General features: G+C 37.9%; 1 protein-coding gene across 1 annotated transcript; it reads right to left on the reverse strand.

The window, feature by feature from the left end:
* Positions 1-96: 96 nt before the first annotated feature.
* LOC126337045 (60S ribosomal protein L13a) lies at positions 97-14,525 on the reverse strand. Its single transcript, XM_050001368.1, has 6 exons — positions 14,231-14,525; positions 13,593-13,723; positions 9,459-9,568; positions 8,902-9,047; positions 7,709-7,831; positions 97-211 (listed from the first exon to the last, which is right to left on the reverse strand). The coding sequence occupies exons 1-6, from the start codon at positions 14,249-14,251 to the stop codon at positions 128-130; spliced, it is 615 nt and encodes a 204-aa protein (XP_049857325.1). The 5' UTR covers positions 14,252-14,525; the 3' UTR covers positions 97-127.
* Positions 14,526-24,894: the final 10,369 nt, after the last annotated feature.

Raw genomic sequence — 24,894 nt, forward strand, 5'->3', positions numbered from 1 at the left:
CACCACCAATTTACAGAAATTACTAGACATTATGAACGCAAACTTCTACTGTCATTCCAATTGTTGAAATGGTGATATCAAAATGAAAAGACATAATAGTGTTCAATTACAGATTTATTTATTCAGTTCAGTTATAGCCATAAGAATTAATTATTTTTGTGAATGGTTCCACTTGTTTCGCCACCTTTTGCCCAGCTTCCTTAGTCAGCTTCTGCAAGAAGATTAACAACATTTAAATATGTTTCACATTTTAAGTTAAGGCAGGCAGTACTGATGGAAATTTAACATACAATGCACAGTCGTCAACAACAAAACAAATAAGTTATGGCTAGAAAAGTAATCAAATAATATTACAACAGCTAAATGAAAAATCATCGAAGTAGAACATTGTGTCTCCCGCCACCTGAAAAAATTCATCTGACTGTAGCCAGCACTCTGGCAACTCTTAAAACTTGGCAAAGCCTTGGCAGCCACGCCACTTCTTCCATATGTATGCAAAGCTTGAAATCCCTTCACACACACACACACACACACACACCTGCAGCCACAGCCAGACTGGTTTCTATGCATCACACCAGCCAGGGTGAGTGGTTACCTTTGCTTTATTTTACATATTCCATCAAGAAATTCCCAGAGATTAAATGTAATACTTTGAAAAATCTTGTCACTGAAAGAGAAATTAAAAATATTTGTCACAAAATGTGTGTCCCATTATCCGAACAGGAAGAAGAAACTGTGAATGTGCTGTATTAGAAGACAATATCTTATATAACTACCCCACCAACACTGGGTCATATGAATAAAAAAGGAAATGCTCCAAAGAATATTCTCAGGAAAAATCTGAAAGGTGTCAGTTTCATATGAATAAAAACTGGAACTGTTCTGGCAGTTTTTACTACCTCCCTCCTTGAGAAGATTTTTGGTGTGTGTGATCCGCCACATCCAGCACAGAACACACATGTAATTTTTACTGTTTACATTTTTATTTTTGTGTGGCAATGACTTATGAAGATAGTTTACAAAAATACATTTTCTGACGTGAAGGAAAATTTCTTATTAAAGTTAGGTAAAGAGGTTCTGGAAACAAAATCTTAATACATCACATTTTTATCAATGCCAAACCAAATCTATGTCAGTCTTCTAACACGCGAATTTTTCTTCAATATGTCACATAATGGTCAACTCATATCAATTACTCAGTCACCCACGAGGTTTTGTTACAACAAAGATCGTTAGGTTTGTAATAAACCAGTTATGTTTTCTTAACCACTTATTTCTAATAGAAAATTTATGCTGTGAGAAAACACAAAACATCTGAAAATGTCAGTGACAAACTCTTCTCATATCTGGAAACAGGTCTACCAAATTGCACAAAAATGTTTTCAGTTTCACTTTGTTTGAAGTCACCCATCTTTCACATGATTCTGGGAACACCATTCATCAGCCAATTGATGTTTTATTGTTAATCAGTATGAACTATTGCAGTTTGTCTACAGTATTTCTTCAGGGTACGATATCTTTCTTGACTTTCGACCAACCTCAACAGAATGTACTCAGCTCACAGTATGCTACAAAGCAACTTCAGAAAACAGAATGTTCAATTGCGCGAGTTCTCTACTTTCATTCCTATGGAACTGGACAATGCTGTTTGCATTGAGCAACTTATCCATTTTCTCAAGTTGAGAACATTCTCAGAGGTATATTCTCAGACTTACTTGATTCATGCTAACTTGAGAATGTTTTCTGAAACTCTTTGAGGAAGCACATTCTCCATTTTATTCACACAACCTATTGCAACTGTTACATTTCTCAACAATATGGATCAAAACAAACCAAATTTCACTAATTATTTTTGCTTGCTGAAGAATAATTTATATCAGGCATAAACTATTGGCATGGCGACAGAAGCAAACAATTTCACAGATTTTACACACTTTACACACACCCCACTTCTGAAAAACATCACAACAGCTGGTCAAGACATACATCTGCTCACTGCTGAGTGTACATGCTACACTGGCACATGTGCCCTCTGGCCACTAAGTAGCACCCGAGCACAGAAAGGACCCGCAAAATCCTGTTTGCACACCCAAAATCACATCCCCTAACAGGGAGCAGCATGCACTGGACAGATTAATTTGCAAAATGCCACAAAATAGCACCCAGTGGCAAAGTGAGTTATAGAACTTTGTTGTTTTCTTTCTACTATAAAAAAGTGATATTGCATCTTTTTATTTAGTTTATATTATTTATGGCATGTTTTGGGAAATAATTTCAGTTTTTAAATCTTAATTTGTTCAATGTGTGAGCTCTTAATTTGGAAACTTTGCTGCACAGAAAACTTATGGAATTCTTGTTCGATGACAACAAATTCAGTTTGCATTGGTTTCCAGAACAGCACTGAGTAACAAACAGCAACAATTAAAATCTTGAACACTCTTGCAATTATAAATTACCTGCGGAAAATGTGATATGGAAGTACTAAATTAAGTCACAGTAAGTTCCCAGTAGCAAATATTCATATGTAACATTTTCATACTGTGCACTATAGAACTTATGTTTATCCACTTAGATTCACACAGGCTGATCAAGTGACCTACTCTACACACTATACACAAATTTAAGCAGCACTGATGGCACAATTGCTTAGAAAGTGATAGTTTATTGCTGCCTTCACTCCAGCCTTGCTTTTCTCCAGCAGTAACATGATGATTGTGGACGGTGTTCTTACCATACCATCTGTGTCCAACAAAAGTGTTTTTACAGCCAAGTAAGATGGCATCTTACATCCCAGTGTGGCTGTTTCAATTTAAAATTGCATATAAACAGAGAATTGAGTTGCAAATTATTGCTATTTGTTTTATTAGGAGTGTGATTTGTTAAAAGGGGAAATCCTGTGTGTTAGGAATTTCATAAATAAAATTCAATTCTAAAACTGTTTCATGTGTTGCACCCTAGTTTCCAGAACTCGGGAAGATCTTGAATGTGGGCATTGTATCACAGACTCAATCCCTTTGCCTGTTCAGAGGTCACTAAACGCATCTCAAGATGAAAATCATGCACAAGCAGCACTTTTTAGACGGAGGTGGTCCAACAGCCAATCAGTTCCAGTCATTCCACCAGTAAGGAGGTACACGGCTCGTGTTGTCTGTAGTTCAACCATGCCTTTCAATACTGTGGTTTGATCAAGTTTGACTGTGCCAAGAAGGGCACTTAACAAGGAAAGAATCCAGGCATCTAAGTGAAACAAACCGATGTTCGGACATGAAGGATATACAGAGAGAGAGAGACTTGATGACAGATGGGCTCAGGAACATGCCAAATGGACTACTCAGAATTGACATCACGTTTTACATCTACATTTATACTCTGCAAGCCACCGAACAGTGTGTGGCGGAGGGCACCTTACGTGCCACTGTCATTACCTCCCTTTCCTGTTCCAGTCGCTGCCTGAAAGCCTCCGTGAATGCTCCAATCTCTCTCTCTAACTTTACATTCGTCATCGCCTTGGGAGGTATAAGTAGGGGGAAGCAATATATTCGATACCTCATCCAGAAACGCACCTTCTCGAAACCTGGACAGCAAGCTACACCGCGATGCAGAGCACCTCTCTTGCAGAGTCTGCCACTTGAGTTTGTAAAACACCTTCATAACACTATCACACTTGCCAAATAACCCTGTGACGAAACGCACCGCTCTTCTTTGGATCTTCCTATCTCCTCCGTCAACCCGACCTGGTACAGATCCTACACTGATGAGAAAAACTGAAGTATAGGTCAAAGAACTGTTTTGTAAGCCACCTCCTTTGTTGATGGACTTCATTCTTGTGAATGATCCTTCAGGATAATGACATCGCTGGACTAGAATGGCCAGAACGTTCTCCAGACATGAAAACTATTGAACATGTCTGAGATACGTTGAGAACGGCTATTTATGGACATGACCCACCAACCACTAGAGGATATACACCAAATTGCCAATATGGGGACAATCTGGACTAGCAGTACCTTGATGAACTTGTGGATAGTATCCCACGACAAAAACAGGCATGCATCAATGCGAGAGGATGTGCTGATTATTAGAGGTACCGGTGTGTACAGCAATCTGGACCATCTGATCTTGATCTCTATTCTAATTTTCTGTACAGGTTCCAGAACTCTTGGAACTGAGGTGATTCAAAACTTTTTTGATGGGTGTACTCAAAACTTAGATGCAACTGTGCAAGACAATGGACTGCAAATGAGCTGCTTTCTTTTTCTATTACATTATGTTTGACATATGAAGTCATACTTTTGACTGATGTCAGCTAACCAAAGAAAATGCACTACTAAAAGGAGATAGAGTGTCTTCAACATTAATAGCAATGTTACCACTGACAATTTTTGTATCGATATTTCATTCAAACAGGATTCCACGTCACATTACATATCAAGATTGAAGATAGAGCAAGATTGGTAAGAAAAATAATGGAACTTGAATGGAGGTAGTGAGGGTTAGCAATATTGAAATAATACTCTTTGATGGACTAGAGAACATTAGAGGCACTGTATCATTTTCAGTTAATTCCCTTACAATCAGTTATTTATAAATTACTCAAAGAGTAAATATGAAACACATGCAAAGGAGAATTTAGAATATGTTCTAACACTGATAAAAATGAATTGACAAACCTGGAAAGTGATTTAACAATATGAACACATCACATTACACTAACAACTCTGGGCGAATTTCTGAAACGTTATTAAATAATTTTGATACCAAAGATATAGCAGAGACAGCACATTTTTTCCTCGTTACTGATTTGTGACAACTTTCAATTCCAACATATTCTCCTCAGGAGCATTACACACACTGAAATGCTAGAATACATAAAATGACACTTAAAAGAAGTCGTGGAACACTTAGCAGTGCAACATTTGTGTTCCCACTAGGATGATAGAATGTACAGCAATGTGACTCCACACAGTAAGACAGCATGGATCACGTTTCAATAATGAGCACTTCTAAAGAGCACATTGTGGCTTTAGGTAATAAGGAAAGGAAGTACTGGGTGCACCCATACAATTCTATAAATAAATAGTCCACCTGTGGTTTCTCGTGAGGTCTAAAAATTCAATGAATTTTACAGAATGAATCACTGTCACAACTAGCATTACCTACTCAAAGCAAGACAAATTTTGAATTTGCTGTTTTTCCTACTGAAAAGCTGATCATTACAGTAATATTTGTTGGTTTTTAACAACACTAGCTATAGTTATGTCAACCTAAATTGATACATGGCAATTGCAGAGGGCTGAGCACAGCAGCTTCACAAGTCTAGCTCAACCAATGTTACATAATTTTGTGAACATCATAAGAAAAATAATTGAACTTAAAGCAATATCAGTCACCAACAAGGACAGTGCGTGGTGAATTCTGCGTTGAGGTGAACAATGAATTGGAATAAGCATATAATAAGAAAAATTGTGACATCCTCTGCTTTATCCAACTGTTCATTCAGAAGTAACAGGTATTTAGCTTTACGAATGTGTGCCACATGGAGCACAGACAAAGAACATCCAGCCAGCATTTTCAGCTTATCACTCCCCACATGTTTGTTTCAATAAGTTTCCCATTTCCAGCTTCAGCTTTTATCAGAAACTTATGTAAAAGAAACGAGGCAGCTCCACACAGCAGGCAGCAATAGCATCAGTGTGACATGTAGCTGCCAACCACATCATTAACAATGTGCAATGTACCTCACATTGGCCCGAGGACAGAAATAGATAACTTCCCCTCCCCTGTTAAAAATTATGTTAGCTGTATTTCATATGCTGCAAGCTATGACCTTAAACCCTCCAAATGTAAACTCACCAGTGACCGCATACTTCACTGAAAACTTTTCAAAATATTTCCACTGATTTACTTATTTGCAAATTACGGAAATAACTGTGAGCAGTAGCAAAAAGCAAACCAGTTTATCATCTTGGTGTGATGTTGGAATCTAAGATAATTTTTTTTCCAAATAATTTGCTCAAAATCAAACAAATACCATTAGCAGATAGATAATGAGCACAAACCCAAAAACCATGGTTTTTAATTTACATGAAAGTAAAGTGGGGTTTTACTGAGTAACTATACGGACAAAGTTTGCTTCCTCTACATAAAAACTTTTGAGGTACAGTGGATTCCCTTGTGTACAGTTGTGTGGAGCAATCAGCACTGTTGCACCAGGAGACACAGCAGGTGTCACTGTCTTATTGGTATCAGTGTGAACCCGTTATGTCACATCAACCATGTTTCTTCTGCATAAGATCACATGTTTTACTGCCCGAGTGTGAACTGTTTTAAAGTTAATTCTTCCCTGCAATCTGAACCAGTCACCATCACACTTGTGCATAGTTCACAATGTGAAAATAAAATATAGCAGCAGTTTTAGCCAATCTGAAGATTAGTTTGATGCAGTTCACCACACTACACTGTCCTCTAGCACCTGCTTCTGTGCATAGCTGCTGTAACCTCCATTTGAACCAGCTTACTGCACTCAAGCTTTTGCTCCCTCAACAATTTTTACTGCCACACTCCTTTTCATTACAAAAGGATGATTCCCTGAAGCATCAGGAAACTATTTTCCCTGCACAAGGCCTTGGTGCTGTTAGCAGCTATACTCTTTCAGTTATCTCAGCATAAAATGATAACTATTGTTATTACATTGTAGTATAATGTAATAACAGTAGTTACCATTTGATGCAAAAAAAATAATTCTTCTCAGAAGAAAAGAACAAAACAGTCTGCCCTAGTCGAAACATACTGTTTTATTGGATACGTGCTTTCAAACGAGACCAGAATTTGCATTGAGTATAAAGTGAAAACTTCGAGTTCACACTCATATTTCAAGTCTCCAATAACACAAAAAGTTTCATTTCACATGTGGGCCAATAAGTGCAAACAAGCTATTACAGTAAAAAGGACGAGTTTCTCACTCAAGCAGTTCACCTGAAAATACCACCCTGCATTTCTTGTCATTACAGTAGGAAAAAGTTTGTTGAAAGTTTCTATTACAATATATTCAGACCTTAGTGCTTTTTAAAGGAATAGCTGTCTAACATGAATAGTTTTGACAAAAGCAAAAGGCAACAGTCAACCTTTTCAATGTTCACAAGTAACTAATATTAAGTTTAATTACAACAAACTGGTGAAAGAATGTCGTGTTAGTTCATAACTAGCACTTTTGCAGAAACATTTGGCCAGATTGTATTTGGCACTAAAAGCATAAAAGAATGAACATGAGATAGCAAATTATACCTGTCTCAAACTAACATGTTAATGACTACCTAAAACAGCCTTACTGTTGCTCCAGACAGAAAGACTCTTGACTAATTCCATCACTAACTAATGCTAGTAGCAAACAAAAATATAAGCACTATAGTCAAGTCTGTAAGATGATCCCTGACAGTTTGAAGTACTGCTAAAAGCCTTCAACTGCAAAATGTCAATGGCTGCATATGAAACAAGTCATCTACAGAGCTGCAACAATACGAGTTGTTGCCATAGAAATTTAAAAAAAGAGCTTTTATGCTACGAGTCAAGGTAGTCCTCAAAACTACCTGCTCAGCTAGCTGCAACTGTTGGTGGGACCATCTTATTCCACTGACTAGAGGTTAATGAGTCATTAGATTAAACCAAATCCACAAACTAAAATCATAATATTGTAAAATGCTGTACATACCTTAAGGCAGTTACGCTTGCGGATATTCAGTACAGACCGGACCTTCCTCTTTGTTTCAAGGGTCCTAACAACCTGCTTGTACTTCCATCCCACTTCATGAGAAAGTCTGCCCAAATGGCAGTACTGACAACACAAACAAGAAGTTACAAAATGAAGCACTGAAGTCTTATGGATAAACACAAACCAATTTTAGTCTCATTCACATTTTCTGTATCATGGATACTCAAATAATGTAGGTAATAAATAATCATTGACTTTACTCACAAGAAAACTGTTAGAATTAGGTACTAAGATTGTGAAATGATTCAGCAAGAGCCATGGACAACATTAAGAGCACACACTTCAATGTTGCAGCAGGAAGCAAATTTACAAATTACAGGGTAATAAAAAACATTAGCCCCAAGTTTATGTTCAACACATTTGCATATTAAAGGAACAATAAGAAAGAACTTTTCACAGACTGTATGTGTAGCTCGATAGTTATAAATAAAAATGTGAAATCTACAAATTCATCACTGTGGAATAAATGGTTTCAAACCTAAAGTAAAAGCAGCACACCTCACAGAACGAACACATATCTTCACAGTGAAATAGGCAAACCATATAATTTTAGTTAAATTCTTTTAATTGAGACACCCACATAGTGTGACTGTACATAATGCAGAGCATATTTGTTAAATAACGTGGCTCATCCATTTTGTGTACTTAGTTAAGAAATTTAGAGCAGCACAGTTGTGTTATCTCTAATCAGAGCATTTTGGTAATTTTTCAATAATAGTATGAACTTGGCTGAAGGAAAATTTCCAATATTAAGCAAAGGCCTGTCAAGAGCTTTCAGGAATATTTGGCCACTGAGCACAGCAATTAGAGGAACAATGTCACATCCTTTTCCACAAATCTGATTTCACAGCATTCACATAAACAAGTTAAAACCAGACTTGTGTTTTGTATTTTTGCTTTTAACATTCCACTGAGAGGGTCACAAGATTTATTTTAAATAGGGCATGAAAGTCATATCTACCTAGAAGAACAATTTCATTTTCAGTAGAACTTTTATACACGAAGTAAACAATTATGTTTGGTGTGGAACACAAGCCTATTCATAGCATATTTAAAGACAGTTGTACACCACATTTCAAAAATGTAGGTAATTTAACACAAATGTCCACATAATACTTTGACAAAATACTTGCCTTTCGTCCTGGTTTCAAGCACATAACCCTCATGGCTCCAGGCACCACAAACCTCTTTCTTCTGTCATAAGGTGGTGGACAACCTTCATAAGCTTTAAGCCTCTTCAGCGCCATTTTCCCCCTCTCTGTCTTATGTGGCAACATACCTGATGGGGGAAAACTAATTGTTAGCTGCAAGACCAACATTTTTCCCTTTACAGTGGAGTAAAGAAACAACACAATGTAAACTCCTACAATCAAGAAATTTTACGACACGGAATTAGCATTCCTTTGGTTTTGAAAGAGGTAAACTGTAACGTGTGCTTTAAAATTTATATCATTGCTTATTTCCACATATTTACTACATTGCACAACAGACTGCTTTTGATATGCCTATAATGTATCCACACACATCACAGCACTTTCTTAACACACGAACTACAACAGCAGTGTGAAAATCAAACTGTACGTTGCCACACAATTGTAGTAAAGTTAGTATTCAAACTATGTCCAACTGCTGCTTGAACAAATGCATAGTTTTCTAGTTTTCAACTGGCCTTAACAGTAAGTTTACGTACCTCTAACAGTTCTCCACAGTATCTTGCTTGGTGCTCTAAAATGGTATGGTCCTCGTGCTGGATTAACATTGCACCTTTTGCGAAGGAATGAGAGGTACTTCAACTTTGCCCTGGAAAAATGTAATATTTTCAAGCATTTTCCCTAAAATAAATTACATTCAAAACAAAGTCTCTGTTACAAACATTTAAATGATGTTAATTATCACTTCTCTACAATGAAAACTAATATCAATCTTTTCAGTTAACATAGGATGGCTATGATTTTGTCATCAATCACTTCATGTAGAATTTATTTTTACAACTCCTTAAGACATAAAAATGAGTTCTGTGTGTGAGCTTTTAATTTAATAATTTGAGATCAACAATTCACATAACTGACCCATATAACAGAAGAAAACAATGAAAACAGTCACTGATCAATTTAGCTTTGTGTTTCAAAGTACAAGATCTACAAAACACATTTTGCTATTTACCCGACCTCTGAACTTAGGAGTTTAGCACAGGGAGCTGTAGCCATTTCTTCAAATGTAACCAAATACAGGACAAAGCTTACGTAACCATTGTTAAGAGTTCTGTGTTTAATTTTAATCTACTGGTTAGTGGATTAGGAACTCTTATTCGAGCTACTATTATCAAGTTATGCGGAACATTTACAGACCTTTTATTTGAGGCATATTATTTTCAGACTACATAATTAACAGATTTGAGATGAATGGCCCCATAAAAGGCATCACAACAAATTAACAAGTCAACACAATCATACACCAAATGACATGAAAGGCCGATTACTAGGACTGATGCAGTTGCCCAAACCCAAAGATTTTCCCTTAGTGACAGGCCTTTTTAACTAATACTGCAGTTAATATAGGATTTAATTTTATCACTGCAAGTATGGCATTATTTGTTATATTTTCTTTGTTTTGTATAAGTACTTCTTTTATTCCGTTCTTACACAAAAATATAAAACTTATTCAGACACAAATGAGTCAGCTTCAGACTAGCTTCAGACTTGCTTGAGAGAATTTTAGATTTGGCATTTATTTTACAAACAGAGAGAGAGTTCTTACAATGTAACCACCATCAATAGGTCCTAACTATTGCCAATTTCAAGTCTCCACAGAATGAAACTACAAAATTTCAGCAGCAACCACATGAGTAGAATCTCATTCTACCATGTGTGGGACACTTAACTACAAAGTACTAGTTTCCCCTGTCAATTAGTTCCAGAATTATGATTTGCAAAAAGTGTCATGACCCGGAAATTGCAACCCGCAATTTCATACCCAACTTCAGGTCTTAATAACTTTGGAACTATTCCGCATAGCCCAGTGAAATTTTTACAACCCAGCAGCATCCACTCAGAACACCCCATGAATCAAAACACCAACAACATTTCTGTGGGAAAACAAATTCCAAAATGTGATTAAAAATTTAATACGTTAAAAGGCACATATTGTAGGTGCCCTCTATGCCAAATCGAATTCACTCAAAAAGGGCATACATTTTTTTTTTGTGGTAAGCTTGATGTGGCCTAAACACACAGAACTCATCATGCCCATATCAGTCACAAAAACAGTTATATGCACACGAAAATTTGAAAAATTACCTGAAAAAACATGGATTTTGTAAGTGTGGTAGCACAAAAGGGACAAGTGGTATTCAAGCCAAATTTCAAACATAGCATAAGTAGACCATAATATGTGACCGAATTTCAACTTGCTATTGCAAGGCATTTGTGTACAATAAAAGTTGGCAGAGATTTATGAAATTCTGATGCTGCTGGAGTAGTCTCTAATGTACTGTACCTTTTATGACACACAGATCTCTTAATGCTATCTAAGTACAAACTTACGTAAACATTGACTTCCAGCTGACTAAGTAGGCAAATTTGGTCAGTAGTTTTTAATTAAATATTTTTTTTCAAATATAATGATAGCTGTAGCAGAATTTTACAAATCTGCCTTCTGTGAAAGTGTTTAACGATCGCAAGGAAGGTGTCTAGTACTTCCTCTAGGCCTGAAGTTGTGTTTGCTGCTATAAAGGATTCTGGTCTGGATTACAAAGGTGCAATGAAGCTGCTAGTGCATGACACCAGTTCCTACAAGTGCATTATACACATGTGTGAAAAGTGTCCTGGTAAGGCAAATCTTGCAGAACACATGAACAATAAACTGTATGGGGAACTCCTTATGGATAACTGAACTTGCTTCTTATAAACAATGGACACATGGATCCCACACAAGTCTTGAAACAAAGCAAAGTACAGTGGAAGATTTTGTTGAAATGTGTTGTCAAAAAAATTGGACAAATTGACCACACACAGCTTCACAGCAACAGCACAATCAGCTTATCTCCTGTTCTGTAAAGATAATCTGAAAGAAGATAAAATTATAGTAATACTAGACTTTTCTGAAAATTTTGAATTTGCTATAGAGGTGGATCAGGTGATGTTTGTCATGAAGCAGTGCGAAATACTTCAGTGATGGGGCAGTTAGTACAAAAACTAAAAAATTCAAACATTTATGCATGCATTACAATGATAATCAGATTCACACAGAATGGAATTTTTTTTGCAACAAGTCATGGTAAAAATGTACATGATGGTATTGGTGCTACCTTTAAGCGCACGGCATCATGAGCTAGTCTGCAGCACCCTACAGAAGGTCACATTCTAACACCTCTTCAATTGTTTACATGGGTACAGAAAAATATCTTTGCCGTACAATCATTCTGTTTCAAAAGATGGGGTGAAATCAGTTGAAGAGTTGCTAAAAAGCAGACTAACGTGTTAAAACTGCTGTAGACACAAGGAGCCATCATCACTTCTCTCCCGCAGACTGACAATGTGCAGTGAGCAGACAGTCCGGTTATAACCATAGGTTCATGCACAACATGTGTCTTCACAGTGACACTCAGGATTCAGAAGCAAAAGCAGCAACATAAAACCAGGTTGCTATGTTTTTGCTGTTTATGATGACAACTGGTACTTTGTGTTGCAGAGTGCTGTGAAGCAGAAGGTGATGTATTTGTGAACTTCATGGCACCAGCAAGATCATTTCATTGGCCATGTTTGGCAGACATGGTGTTGGATTCCTTTTGAACATATTCTTATGACAGTTCCAGTTCCTACAACATTGACAGGAAGACAGTACAATTTGCAACTAAATGTACAAGAGTACAGTAGCTAAAGTGAGGGAGAACCTCTGTTCTAAGCACAATCAACTGGTTTTTAGCAGTTAAGGTGCAACAAACATTAATGGTAGGTTGTGTTAATCAGTCTATATGTTATTGCATTGTGATTAAACAGTTGTGGCAGAGGATAAGAAGAGACAGAACTGTTTACAATAGGTTTTTACAAAATTGTGTTGTGGAACAATGGCCACATCTCCAAATACCTCTATCAACTTCCATTGTACACAAACTTCTTGCCATAAAATGCTGAAATTTTGATCCCTTTTTGAGTGAATTATAACTGGTATAGATGGCACCTGCAATATGTGCCTTTTAACGCATAACATTTTTAATCGCATATTGAAATTTTTCATTTTCCCTCAAATATGTTGGTGTTTTGATTCATAGAGTGTGTTCTCTAAATGTATGTTACTGGGTCGTAAAAATTTCACTGGACTGTGTGGAATAGTTCCCGAGTTATTAAGACCTGCAGTAGGGTCTCAAGATAGATCGCCAGATGCAGGTTGCAATTTCCTGGTCACACCACCTTTCCCAAGTCATAATTCTGGAACTAATTGGCAGGGGAAACTAATACTTTGAACACGAGTGTTCCACACATGGTAGAATTAGTGAACTGAATTTCAGTCAAATCTGAGACTATGAGCTGGAGCCCGTGGTTGAGTTAACAAGGAATGACCCAGGTGGTTTTTGAAATAGGGCATCCAGGAAATAAACAACCACCTTGATTTTACACACACTTTAGGTTTATCTCACTACACACTGGCTACTACATAGATATTAAAGTATTGTTTCGCTTAACGATCAGTGTTACATTTATGCTACCATGTTCTTACGTAAGAATATGCTCAGTATGTCTTATTCAACATGCCGCTTCAGGCGCAAATTACCAATGACATCACTGCAAAGTCTAGTATGATGAAAGGAACAAATTACATTAATTACCTGAAGAAATTTCCCGAAATGTTGATCTGTTCACATCTCACGACAATTACTTTGTTTCCTTGTAGAACAGTCTTAGCAACTATAGCTGCAAGCCGTCCCAGGAGATGGCCTCTCCCGTCGATCAAGATTGCCTGGAAGAGGTTCATTAACCACACAATTTAGTTCCTGGCACTTCATAAAAATTGAAAACCACATATGCAGGAGAACTAAATAATATTTAGCTACAGTTATTTCTTAAAAACAGAATTAGAACAACTATTACGACTTAATTTTCCAGTAATTCTGTAACACGAAGTCAGCATATGCAAAAACAAACATCTCCGCAAAGCGAAGGTCTAACAACGACTCATAAACGATGCGTCCAATGAATATCAGACTGCGTATTAAATCATTTTACATCAGTTAATGTAGGTAAGATAGATGCGTCATCACGTATTCATTCCTGAAGGGTGAACTACTCCACAGCGGTTACTTTGATTTTTACCACGTGGATATTACGACGAAAATACATACAAAGCACACTACACACGACCGTATAAAATTTATCAATGCAAATGATTTGAACCAAAAAGCATATTATAAAAAATTAATGTTAAATGATACAGTTTTGAAAACAATTAAACTTTAATTTTTCTCACCTTCTCACTAAACCCAGTCATCTTTCATACTCCACAAGAAAAGGAAGCCACTTCCTTCCAAATATAAGTAGTCCAAAGACATTCCACTTATTCCTCCAAAGACAATATGATATTCGTAGATTGAAAGGGTCGATTCCTAAAATCATGAAGGATTGCTGTTACCAGTCACTGTTTATTTATCACCACAACGCGTTTCAAAGGTTAAAACCTCCATCATTAGGCGTATTTAAATTTCTTAGTATGAAATGTGTGTATGTGTTGTGTTGCAATTTTTTGATGGGACTTGCGACACAAACTAGTGGAGAAACAAAACAATACTTCAGAACATGGTTTTGGGCATATCTAACGGTAAAAATGAAATAAGTTTAGATTAGACTAGATTAGATTTACTTTCATTCCAATTGATCAGTAGTGAGGAGGTCCTCTAGGATGTGGAACATGTCAGAAAAACAACAATACATGACAAATATTTACAACTAAAACAAGAAAGCTAATGTACCATTCCACTGGTCCCAAGTGGAATGATCGTCACTTTTTAATGAACGCTATATGAGAGTCATTTTACAAATACTAATGCACTGAATTTAAAATAAAAATGTATTTTATTTATTTATAAGGTAATAAACATGTAATACAACTACTATACTACTTATTAACAATGAACACATTACTGCACTGAAATTGCGCAGAAGTTATATATATATACATATATATATATATACAAATCTGTTGGTTTTACTGAGAAATTTATCAATGGAGTAAAAGGAGTTGGCCACCAATAAATCCTTTAGGCTTCTCTTAAACTGAATTTCATTGGTTGTTAAGCTTTTTATGGCTGCTGGCAAGTGATTGAAAATGTGTGTTCCTGAATAAGGCACAACTTTTTGTACAAGACTAAGTGACTTTAAATACTTGTGAAGATTATTCTTGTTTCTAGTAATGATTCCATGAATTTAGGTGTTGGTTTGAAAAAGTGATATATTTTTAATGACAAATTTCATTAAAGAATAAATATATTGGAAAACAGTAGTTAGTATCCCTAGTTCCCTAAACAGGCGTCTGCAGGATGTTCTTGAGTTCACACCTCATTTAACTCTTACTGCAGGTTTTTGTGCCCAGAAAACTTAAGCTTGGCTTGATGAATTACCCCAAAAAATAATCCCATATGACATTACGGAATGAAAGTAAGCACAGTATGCCAGCTTCTTCATTTTTATATCCCCTATGTCTGTCAAAATTCGAATTGCAAACAGAGATTTGTTAAGACGCTTCAGCAGTTCTGTGGTGTGCTCCTCCCAGTTGAATTTATTATCAAGCTGTAATCCCAAGAATTTAACACTGTCCACTTCTTCTATCTTCTTGTCATTGTATGTTAGACATATACTCCTGAGACACCCCTTACAAGTTCTGAACTGCATGCAGTGTGTTTTTTCAAAGTTTAACGACAAAGAATTGGCTAGGAACCACTGATTAATGTCCACAAATATTTTATTAGCTGATCTTTCTAAGACTACGCTTTATTTGCTATTTATTGCAATCTTTGTATCATCGGCAAACAAAACGAACTTGGTATCTGGTAATGTTACTGATGAAAGGTCATTGATATACACAAGAAGAAGTAATGGCCATAAAATGGAACCTTATGGGACCCCACATGTAATTAGTTCCCAGTTGGATGATGCCTGATAGCTTGATATCTGTCTCTTTCCTAATAACACCCTTTTTTCCTGCCAGAGATATAAGATTTGAACCATTTTGCAGCATTTCCTTTTACACTATAGTACTCTAATTTACTTAAAAGGATATTGTGATTTACACAGTCAAATGCCTTTGACAGATCACAAAATATACCAGTTGCCTGCATTTTTTTTCTAATGAATTAAGCACATTTTCACTGTAAGTATAGATAGCCTTCTCAATATCAGGACCTTTTAGAAATCCACACTGTGACTTTGACAGTATGTTATTTGAGATAAGATAGTTATAAAGCCGACTGTACATTACTTATTCGAAAATTTTTGAGAATCCTGGCAACAGTGAAATTGGACGGAAATTTGATGCTATTTCTTTATCTCCCTTCTTAAACAGTGGCTTAACTTCAGCATATTTCAGCCATTCAGGAAATATTCCACTAATAATTTACTGGTTACACAGATAGCTTAATATGTTACTTAGCCCAGAATCACATTCTTTAATTAACTTTGTTGATATTTCATCATACCCACTAGATGTTTTTGATTTTAAAGATTTTATGATGGACGTTATTCCTGTTGGGGTAGTGAGGGTCAAATTCATATTATGGAAGTTGCTTGAAATTTCTGGTCTGAGGTATTGCATAGCAGCATCTACCCAACCTGACAACCCCATCTTTTCGGTAACAGTTATAAAATGTTTATTAAAAAGTTCTGCAACACTATATACATCTGTTACCAATGTATCATTTACTCTAAATGATATTTGTTCCTCTTCATGTCTGGTTCTACTGGTCTCCTCCTTCACTATATCCCATATTGTCTTTATTTTGTTATCTGATATGACAATATTTTCCTTCTAATATATTTGCTTTGACATCTGTATTACAGTCTTTAATATTTTGCAGTATTTCTTGTAATGTAGTATAGCATCAACATAGGAAATGTTTCGGATCGACAGACACAGTTTTCTTTTTGTTTTGCAGGATACCCCTGTTCCTCGAGTAATCCATGGCTTATTTTGTAGACTTTGCTCTAACCTTGGTAAGTTTTGGGGAAAAACAGTGTTTGAATAAGGTAAGCACTTTATTAGCAAAAGTGTTATATTTTTCATTCATGCCATGAGCACTGTGAGCATCAGTCCAGTAAATGTCTCTGAGGAGTGTCCTAAAATAATCAATTTTTGGCTTATTGATTACCCTCTCGAGCTCAGATTTAACAGATTTTATATCCTGTTCAGTATTAACATTTAACAGAAGGAACTGCATGTCATGGTCTGAGAGGCCATTGACTATTGGTTTTGTAATATAATTTTGTTCATTGGACTTTTCTATAAAGGTATTGTCAATGGCTGTTTGTGAGCAAGTGGCTACCCTAGTGGGGAACTTTACAGTGGGAATTAAGTTGAATGACAGTGTTACTAACTCAAATAAGTTCTTATTGGGAGAGTCTTTAAGGAAATCTACATTGAAATCACTAGCAACCACTATTTCTTTGTTTTTGGTTGTTAAATGGGCCAGTACAGCTTCAAGGGGGTTTACAAACAGATTAAAGTTACCTGCGGGTGCTCGATACACACTTAATATTATGAAGGATTTTTTGTGAAATTCTAATTCTGTTGCACATGCTTCCATATGCTGTTCTACGCAAAATTTATAAATGTCTATGTTCTTAAATTTATGACAGTTTCTAATGAATGTGGCAACTCCTGCTTTCTCCATTTCTGATCTACGAAAGTGAGATGCTAACCTAAACACTGTAACACTTAAAAGCTCTATACCAGTGGTCACATCTACATCTACATCTACATCTACATCCATACTCCGCAAGCCACCTGACGGTGTGTTGCGGAGGGTACCCTGAGTACCTCTATCGGTTCTCCCTTCTATTCCAGTATTGTATTGTTTGTGGAAAGAAGGACTGTCGGTATGCTTCTGTGTGGGCTCTAATCTCTCTGATTTTATCCTCATGGTCTCTTCGCGAGATATACGTAGCAGGGAGCAATATACAGCTTGACTCTTCGGTGAAGGTATGTTCTCGAAACTTTAACAAAAGCCCGTACCGAGCTACTGAGCGTCTCTCCTGCACAGTCTTCCACTGCAGTTTATCTATCATCTCCATAACGCTTTCGCAATTACTAAATGATCCTGTAACGAAGCGCGCTGCTTTCAGTTGGATCTTCTCTATCTCTTCTATCAACCCTATCTGGTACGGATCCCACACTGCTGAGCAGTATTCAAGTAGTGGGCGAACAAGCGTACTGTGGCCTACTTCCTTTGTTTTCGGATTGCATTTCCTTAGGATTCTTCCAATGAATCTCAGTCTGGCATCTGCTTTACCGACGATCAACTTTATATGATCATTCCATTTTAAATCACTCCTAATGCGTACTCCCAGATAATTTATGGAACTAACTGCTTCCAGTTGCTGACCTGCTATTTTGTAGCTAAATGATAAGGGACCTATCTTTCTATGTATTCGCATCACATTACATTTGTCTACACTGAGATTCAATTGCCATTCCCTGCACCATGCATCAATTCGCTGCAGATCCTCCTGCATTTCAGTACAATTTTCCATTGTTGCAACCTCTCAATACACCACAGCACCATCTGCAAAAAGCCTCAGTGAACTTCCGATGTCATCCACCAGGTCATTTATGTATATTGTGAATAGCAACGGTCCTATGACACTCCCCTGATGCACACCTGAAATCACTCTTACTTTGGAAGACTTCTCTCCATTTAGAATAACATGCTGCGTTCTGTTATCTAGGAACTCCTCAATCCAATCACACAATCGGTCTGATAGTCCATATGCTCTTACTTTGTTCATTACACGACTGTAGGGAACTATCGAACACCTTGCGGAAGTCAATAAACACGGCATCTACCTGGCAACCTATGTCTATGGCCCTCTGAGTCTCGTGGACGAATAGCGCGAGCTGGGTTTCTACAACTGATCGACGTTAGAGATATAGGTCTATAGTTCTACACATCTGTTCGACGTCCTTTCTTGAAAACGGGGATGACCTGTGCCCTTTTCCAATCCTTTGGAATTCTACTCTCTTCTAGTGACCTACGGTACACCGCTGCAAAAAGGGGGGCAAGTTCCTCCGTGTTCTCTGTGTAAAATCGAACTGGTATCGCATCAGGTCCAGCGGCCTTTCCTCTTTTAAGCGATTTTAATTATTTCTCTATCCCTCTGTCGTCTATTTCGATATCTACCATTTTGTCATCTGTGCGACAATCTAGAGAAGGAACTGCAGTGCAGTCTTCCTCTGTGAAACAACTTTGTGAAAAAGACATTTAGTATTTCGGCCTTTAGTCTGTTATCCTCTGTTTCAGTACCATTTTGGTCAGAGAGCGTCTGGACATTTTGTTTTGATCCACCTACCGCTTTGGCATAAGACCAAAATTTCTTAGGATTTTCTGCCAAGTCAGTACATAGAACTTTACTTTCGAATTCACTGAACGCCTCTCGCATAGCCCTCCTCACACTGCATTTCGCTTCGCGTAATTTTTGTTTGTCTGCAAGGCTTTGGCTAGCTATGTTTATGTTTGCTGTGAATTTCCCTTTGCTTCCGCAGCAGTTTTCTAACTCGGTTTCACTCGGCTCCAAACCAGAGGACCGCAATCGGTTCTGGGAACGATACTACAAATAGTTAGCTCTAATTCCACCACGCGAGCGAGGATTTCTGCCTTCACCAATTCCGCCAACCGCCTGTATGAACTGAGGATGACCTCTGAACCCAGACGGCAAGAGTCATTGGTGCCAACATGAGCAACAATTTGCAGTCGGGTGCACACAGTGCTATCGCCGCCGGTAGGGCCTCCTCCACATCTCGGATGAGACCCCTGGCAAGCAGACAGAGTGAACACTGGCCTTCTTCCCCGACCTTTCCGCTATTTCCCCAATGGGCTCCATCACCCACCTAACGTTGGAGCTCCCAATAACTAATAAACCCCTCCCCCCGTGCGCCTGCTCGGACCTTGCTAAAGGAGCAGCCACATGTCCACTCACAGGCAGAGTAGGCGATGCCACACGGCCAGCCTCCACATTTACCCTCCGCCTCGTGCGCCGCGAACGCCGCTGATCCCGCCACTCCCCTTGGGGAGAGGGTGGCCCAACCGCGCCCGGTACCCACGAAGATGTCTCGACAGCAGGGACAGTGGGTGAAGTATGTAACACCTGGGGCGTACCTTGCGACGCACCAGACTCCCCACTGCGGCTACACTCCGAGCCAGCAGCCTGAAGACGCCTGACAGCGGCCATCAACACGCTCAGCTGTTCGCGAAGAGTGGGCAGCTCCTCCTGCGTCCGTACACAGCAGTCACACAACCTATCCATCCTAAGGAATCAATTTACTGAAGAGAATTAATCAACTTTTAACTCGACTGCTAATTCACTAAAGGCGGCTGTTTACTGACTAAACTGTGGTGCTAACCACTTCTTGTAGAAAACAATGAAAATAGCACTACCTGTCTCTGGACTGTATTGAAAACAAACACTAGCACTACTGGCACTATGGTTGACTAAAGGGACTCACTCTGAATGTATTCAAAACAAACACAAAATCTATGGAAACTATTAATAGCAGTCGACAATTAAAGCTTCCTAAAAGCAAAAACACAAGGAAGAAGAAGTGACAAGTAAAAAAATACAGTTAATACTTAAATTAAGGTAGCTCGCTGCACAGCAGACGTGAAGCAGACGGCGGTTAGGACGACACTGACACTACTGGCACTATGGCTGACTAAAGGTACTCTCTCTGACTGTATTCAAAACAAACATGATGCTCAGAGAGGCAGATTATGTCAGCTGGGTTTGTAGACTCTAATTCATCTATGCAGATAGTTAATTCATTAATTTTATTTCTCAATCCTCGAATATTTTGATGCAATAAAGAAAGCTGACATTTCACATTGACTGAGTTAAAATTTGGTAGAGTTATAATATCTGCTGACTGTTGAAAATACTTAACCAATAGCTGTTTATGCAGATGTAATAAGCTGGAATTATGTTTTTTGAGTTCTTTCTCAAACTTAAGTTTTGTCTCAGTACTAACCTCTCTTAAAATTTCCTTACTTTCTGTCCTCCCTACCCTAAGAAAGGGTCTTTTCTGAACCCTATAACCACTGCTATTTTACCACTCATGATAGTGCCTCCTCCCTTTAACTTTCCTGCTATTTCCCCAGCCAATTTACCCTTCCTCTTCCTGTTGAGGTGAAGGCCATGCCTAGTATAATCCCAGCTACTGAGAGAATCAACAGGAACCACACCAATGTGTGACCCTGCCCCCTACATAAGCAGCCATTCCAGCTCCAAATTAACTCTCTTGACAGAAGAGTTCAAATGAGGTCGGTCATGGCGCCCAGGAACAGATACAAACTCAACGCTTTCTTTCTCTTTACTGATTTCCTTACATTCTTACTTTTCAATTTGCTGCTGAAAGTTCGTTGTGCCCTGTCTACACCTGAAGGTAAAACAGAGTACTTCCAGAGGTCACAGGTTCCTTTCACTGTTGTAATACATCACATCCCAAAACCATGTTCTGAAATGGTGTTTCGTTTCTCCACTAGACAGTGCCACAACTTCCTCCAAAAACTCGTAACACAACACACACAGAAACACACGTCATACTGACAAATATAAATCCAGCTGATGACGGAGGTTTAAACTTCTGAAACGCGTTGTGGAAATAAATAAACAATGCCTGGTAACAATAAATTTGTTGTTCATTTAATGCCAGTAACAGTCATGGTAAAGCCTAACTTAAAATGTTTGCATTTAAAATCACGGAGGATGTCGTAGGCATCACAAACTTGATACCGACGTTTGCGATGTTAGTTTCCCCAAACATCAACTTCTTGTAAAAGCGTTTTGATAAAAAATGCCAGCTTGCTTCATTATGGGTATACTAATCAATCTGTTTACAGTCTAAAGTGTAAAGGAATAAAGTTTCATTCATAATTGGTCTCGTTTAAGCGATATTTTCTTTTATCTACAAGAATTTCGATTGCGCTATTTACATTTACTGTAGTGGTTCTATTCCTATGTTATTTGGCTTTAAGAGCTGCTGTTAGTCCAATTCGAAAAGCTCTCTGCGCAGAAGGAAAGGCTGCCGATCATAGCAAAATATGTATCCAACATTTTCAGAAAGAGGGCATAAACCAAACATCAGTTTCTCAGTCAGTGGTAAGGAAAATGTTGGATTCTGATAGGAAGTTTATATATCACATGCTTCTCTTCTTAAAAACTAAATTCCGTTTCCAACTGGCCTCGAAATACCGAACGGTACCGACTGACTGCCACGTCACCCTTAACTTATTGGATTCACTAGATGTGGGTATGGAGGAGTATGTGGTCAGCACATTCATCGAGCCATTGTCAGTTTTCGTGACTGGAGAAGCTGCTTCTCAGTTAAGTAACTCCTCAATTTGCCTCCCAAGGGCTGAGTGCCCTGCTTGCAAACAGCACGCTCAGCAGACTGGACGACTACCCATGCAAGTGCTAGCCAAGCCATACAGCGCATAACTTCGATGATCTGACGGGCACCTGTGTCGCCACTGAGGCAAAGCCATCGATCTTCTTGGTTATTCGAAGCGTATAATAAAAAGAAACTTAAATTGATGAGGTGAAATGCTCGTATTATTGGATTAAATGTGCATTTAAGACCAGAAAAAACTTCTGCAAATGTCTTCCTGACGCTATGTTATTCACAAAAGCACTGCAACATTTACTTTTTACAACTGCTGTTGCATGCACACAACAGGAATTAAGGAAAAGAAGCTACATTCTGTTAATGTTTTGGGGCATCTGACATGACAGTGCTGGCATCTAAGCAACGTAAAGAGAAAGCTTGTAGCACCATCTGCCCCCTCCCCCTCCACCATGCCTAAAATACAAAATGTGTAGTTTTAAATTTTTGTGAACAAATACAGCACACAAATACCTATATTCATACAGAAACAAATTAAATATATAATAAACGGGGAGGCAGACCATAGAACCTGCTATATTCAAAAATTGTTGTTTTCTCTGAGTCCCAAATAAAAGCCAATTCACACTGTCCATCAAAACATTCTGCAATGCACTTCAAAAGTCAGCATTCACACTCTCTGTTCTGTTAGTGCCATGTCATGACACACCACCGCCAAGTTTTCTTGGGAAGAAATATTTGATGGCTGACATGACATATCGGTTGTTGATCACTTGACTCCATAGCTCATTTCTTCCTGACGTGGCCATGGGCACATCTCCATATTTCGTTTTGTCGTGGTTTTCGTGGTGGATAACAATTGTTTTTTTCTTTATTTTTGTTATTTGTTATAATTTTTTTGATTTCGTTATTTCTTTTGTTAAAATTTCTAGTAAATGACGAAAGATTAATTGAAGCAGCGAGGCAGCAGTGTGAATTGTACGATAAGATCATACTAAGTTATTTCCTTTCTGCTACATTTATAAAGTGGATTTTTATACTTGCTGGTACTGTACAGAATATTTAACAATTAAATGGGTTGGAATATAGCTGTAGCTTGAAGTGAAAGAAGTACTTTGGGTACAGTCAGATTGATTAGTAAGTCGACTTTATTTCTATGTTGTCAGGCATTTGTAATGTTTCATAAAGAGAAGGACTGAAAATTTGAGACACTGCAAAAGTGGCAATGCGCTATTTGTGAACTTTGGGTAATGTATTGTAATTGTCTGTTTGACTATGAGTTTGTGGCAGGCTTATTTATTGTTAAATAGCGCTCTGGGTTGTGTGTGAAAAAGTTTTGCAAGCATCAGTTGTCAACATTTATGTGGTTTCATTAGCTAACCCTAGTACGAATAAGGCACTTGAACTGTTATAAGCTAGATAAATTATGCATAGAAAGCCTTCAAATCTTCAAGGGAGAGGTTTGGCAGTGGATTGGCAACAAACATAAACGCAGCAAACTGAATTTTCATGGTACTGATGGCAGTTTGTAATATTGTCTTCCTTTTAGTAATTCTGAGTGCAGTTTCAGGCAGCAAATGAAAAAACGGTGTTTTGAATTTCTAAAATATAAAATGGAAATTTCTCTTCCCCGAGCACCTTGTATAGGTTGTGAAGCCCTCTTCTGTACCATATAATAACATTTTTCGGACCTCTATTTTGTGTTGTTTTGCACTTCTGTCATCTTTCTTTAATGCACCATTTGAGTCTAATAAATGTTATTTTCGTACAAATATGAACTCCAGCATCCACGTATATAACCTACCATGTTGCGTATGTACACTTTGCGAGTAAAAACAGCAGAAAATCGTCTTGCGAAGACCGCAGTCCCCTCGAAGAAACAGTTGAGGGCAGCCAAGAAAGTTGAGGTCAAGTGACTGGAACTGACTACACATGATGTCAGTGTGAATACACACATTGCCACGCAGCTGTGAAATACAGGGTGTTTCAAAATGAATATACCTGTTTTAATGTGTTGTAGCATTTATTATATTCAACTTACAACTACAAATAGCGCATCAAATGAAAGAGTAGCTCAAATATTTTTATTTGTAAACCTGTTACAAGGTCTGAAGCCTACAGACTACAGTATACTTACCAACTTTGCAATCAAAATGTTGGTGCATGACCATGAAGCTTATCTGGATCGTGTTTCTTCAGTGATGAATCAACATTTCATATAAGTGAAAATGTGAACATATAATGTGTGTGTCTGGGTGTCACCAGAACCCCACGAGATGGCACGGTTGAAAGAGACTTCCCTAAAATAAATTTTCCTTGTGTCATATCCCAGCAGAACGTTTAAGAGCCTTTCTTTTTCTGTGCAGCAACTGTAGCTGGTGCTTCGTATCTTGATCTGTTAGAACTACGGCTCTTTCTTTATACTGGAAGAAGCTAAACCTCATAACTTTATTTGGCAGAAGATGGTGTGCCGTCTCTGGTATGGCACACTACACGATTCGTTAAACTACGTTGGTTGCAAGTGGTGGGAT

This window comes from Schistocerca gregaria, chromosome 2, assembly GCF_023897955.1.
Source record: "Schistocerca gregaria isolate iqSchGreg1 chromosome 2, iqSchGreg1.2, whole genome shotgun sequence".
Lineage (NCBI taxonomy): Eukaryota > Metazoa > Arthropoda > Insecta > Orthoptera > Acrididae > Schistocerca > Schistocerca gregaria.

Excerpts from the sequence above, each read along its gene's own strand:
- LOC126337045 (XM_050001368.1), bottom strand. The coding sequence starts at position 14,251 with ATGACTGGGTTTAGTGAGAAG. Across the intron at positions 9,048-9,458 it reads ACTGTGGAGAACTGTTAGAG|GTATGTTGCCACATAAGACA; the intron begins GTACGTAAACTT and ends TTCCCCCATCAG. Across the intron at positions 212-7,708 it reads GCAAGCGTAACTGCCTTAAG|AAGCTGACTAAGGAAGCTGG; the intron begins GTATGTACAGCA and ends ATCTTCTTGCAG.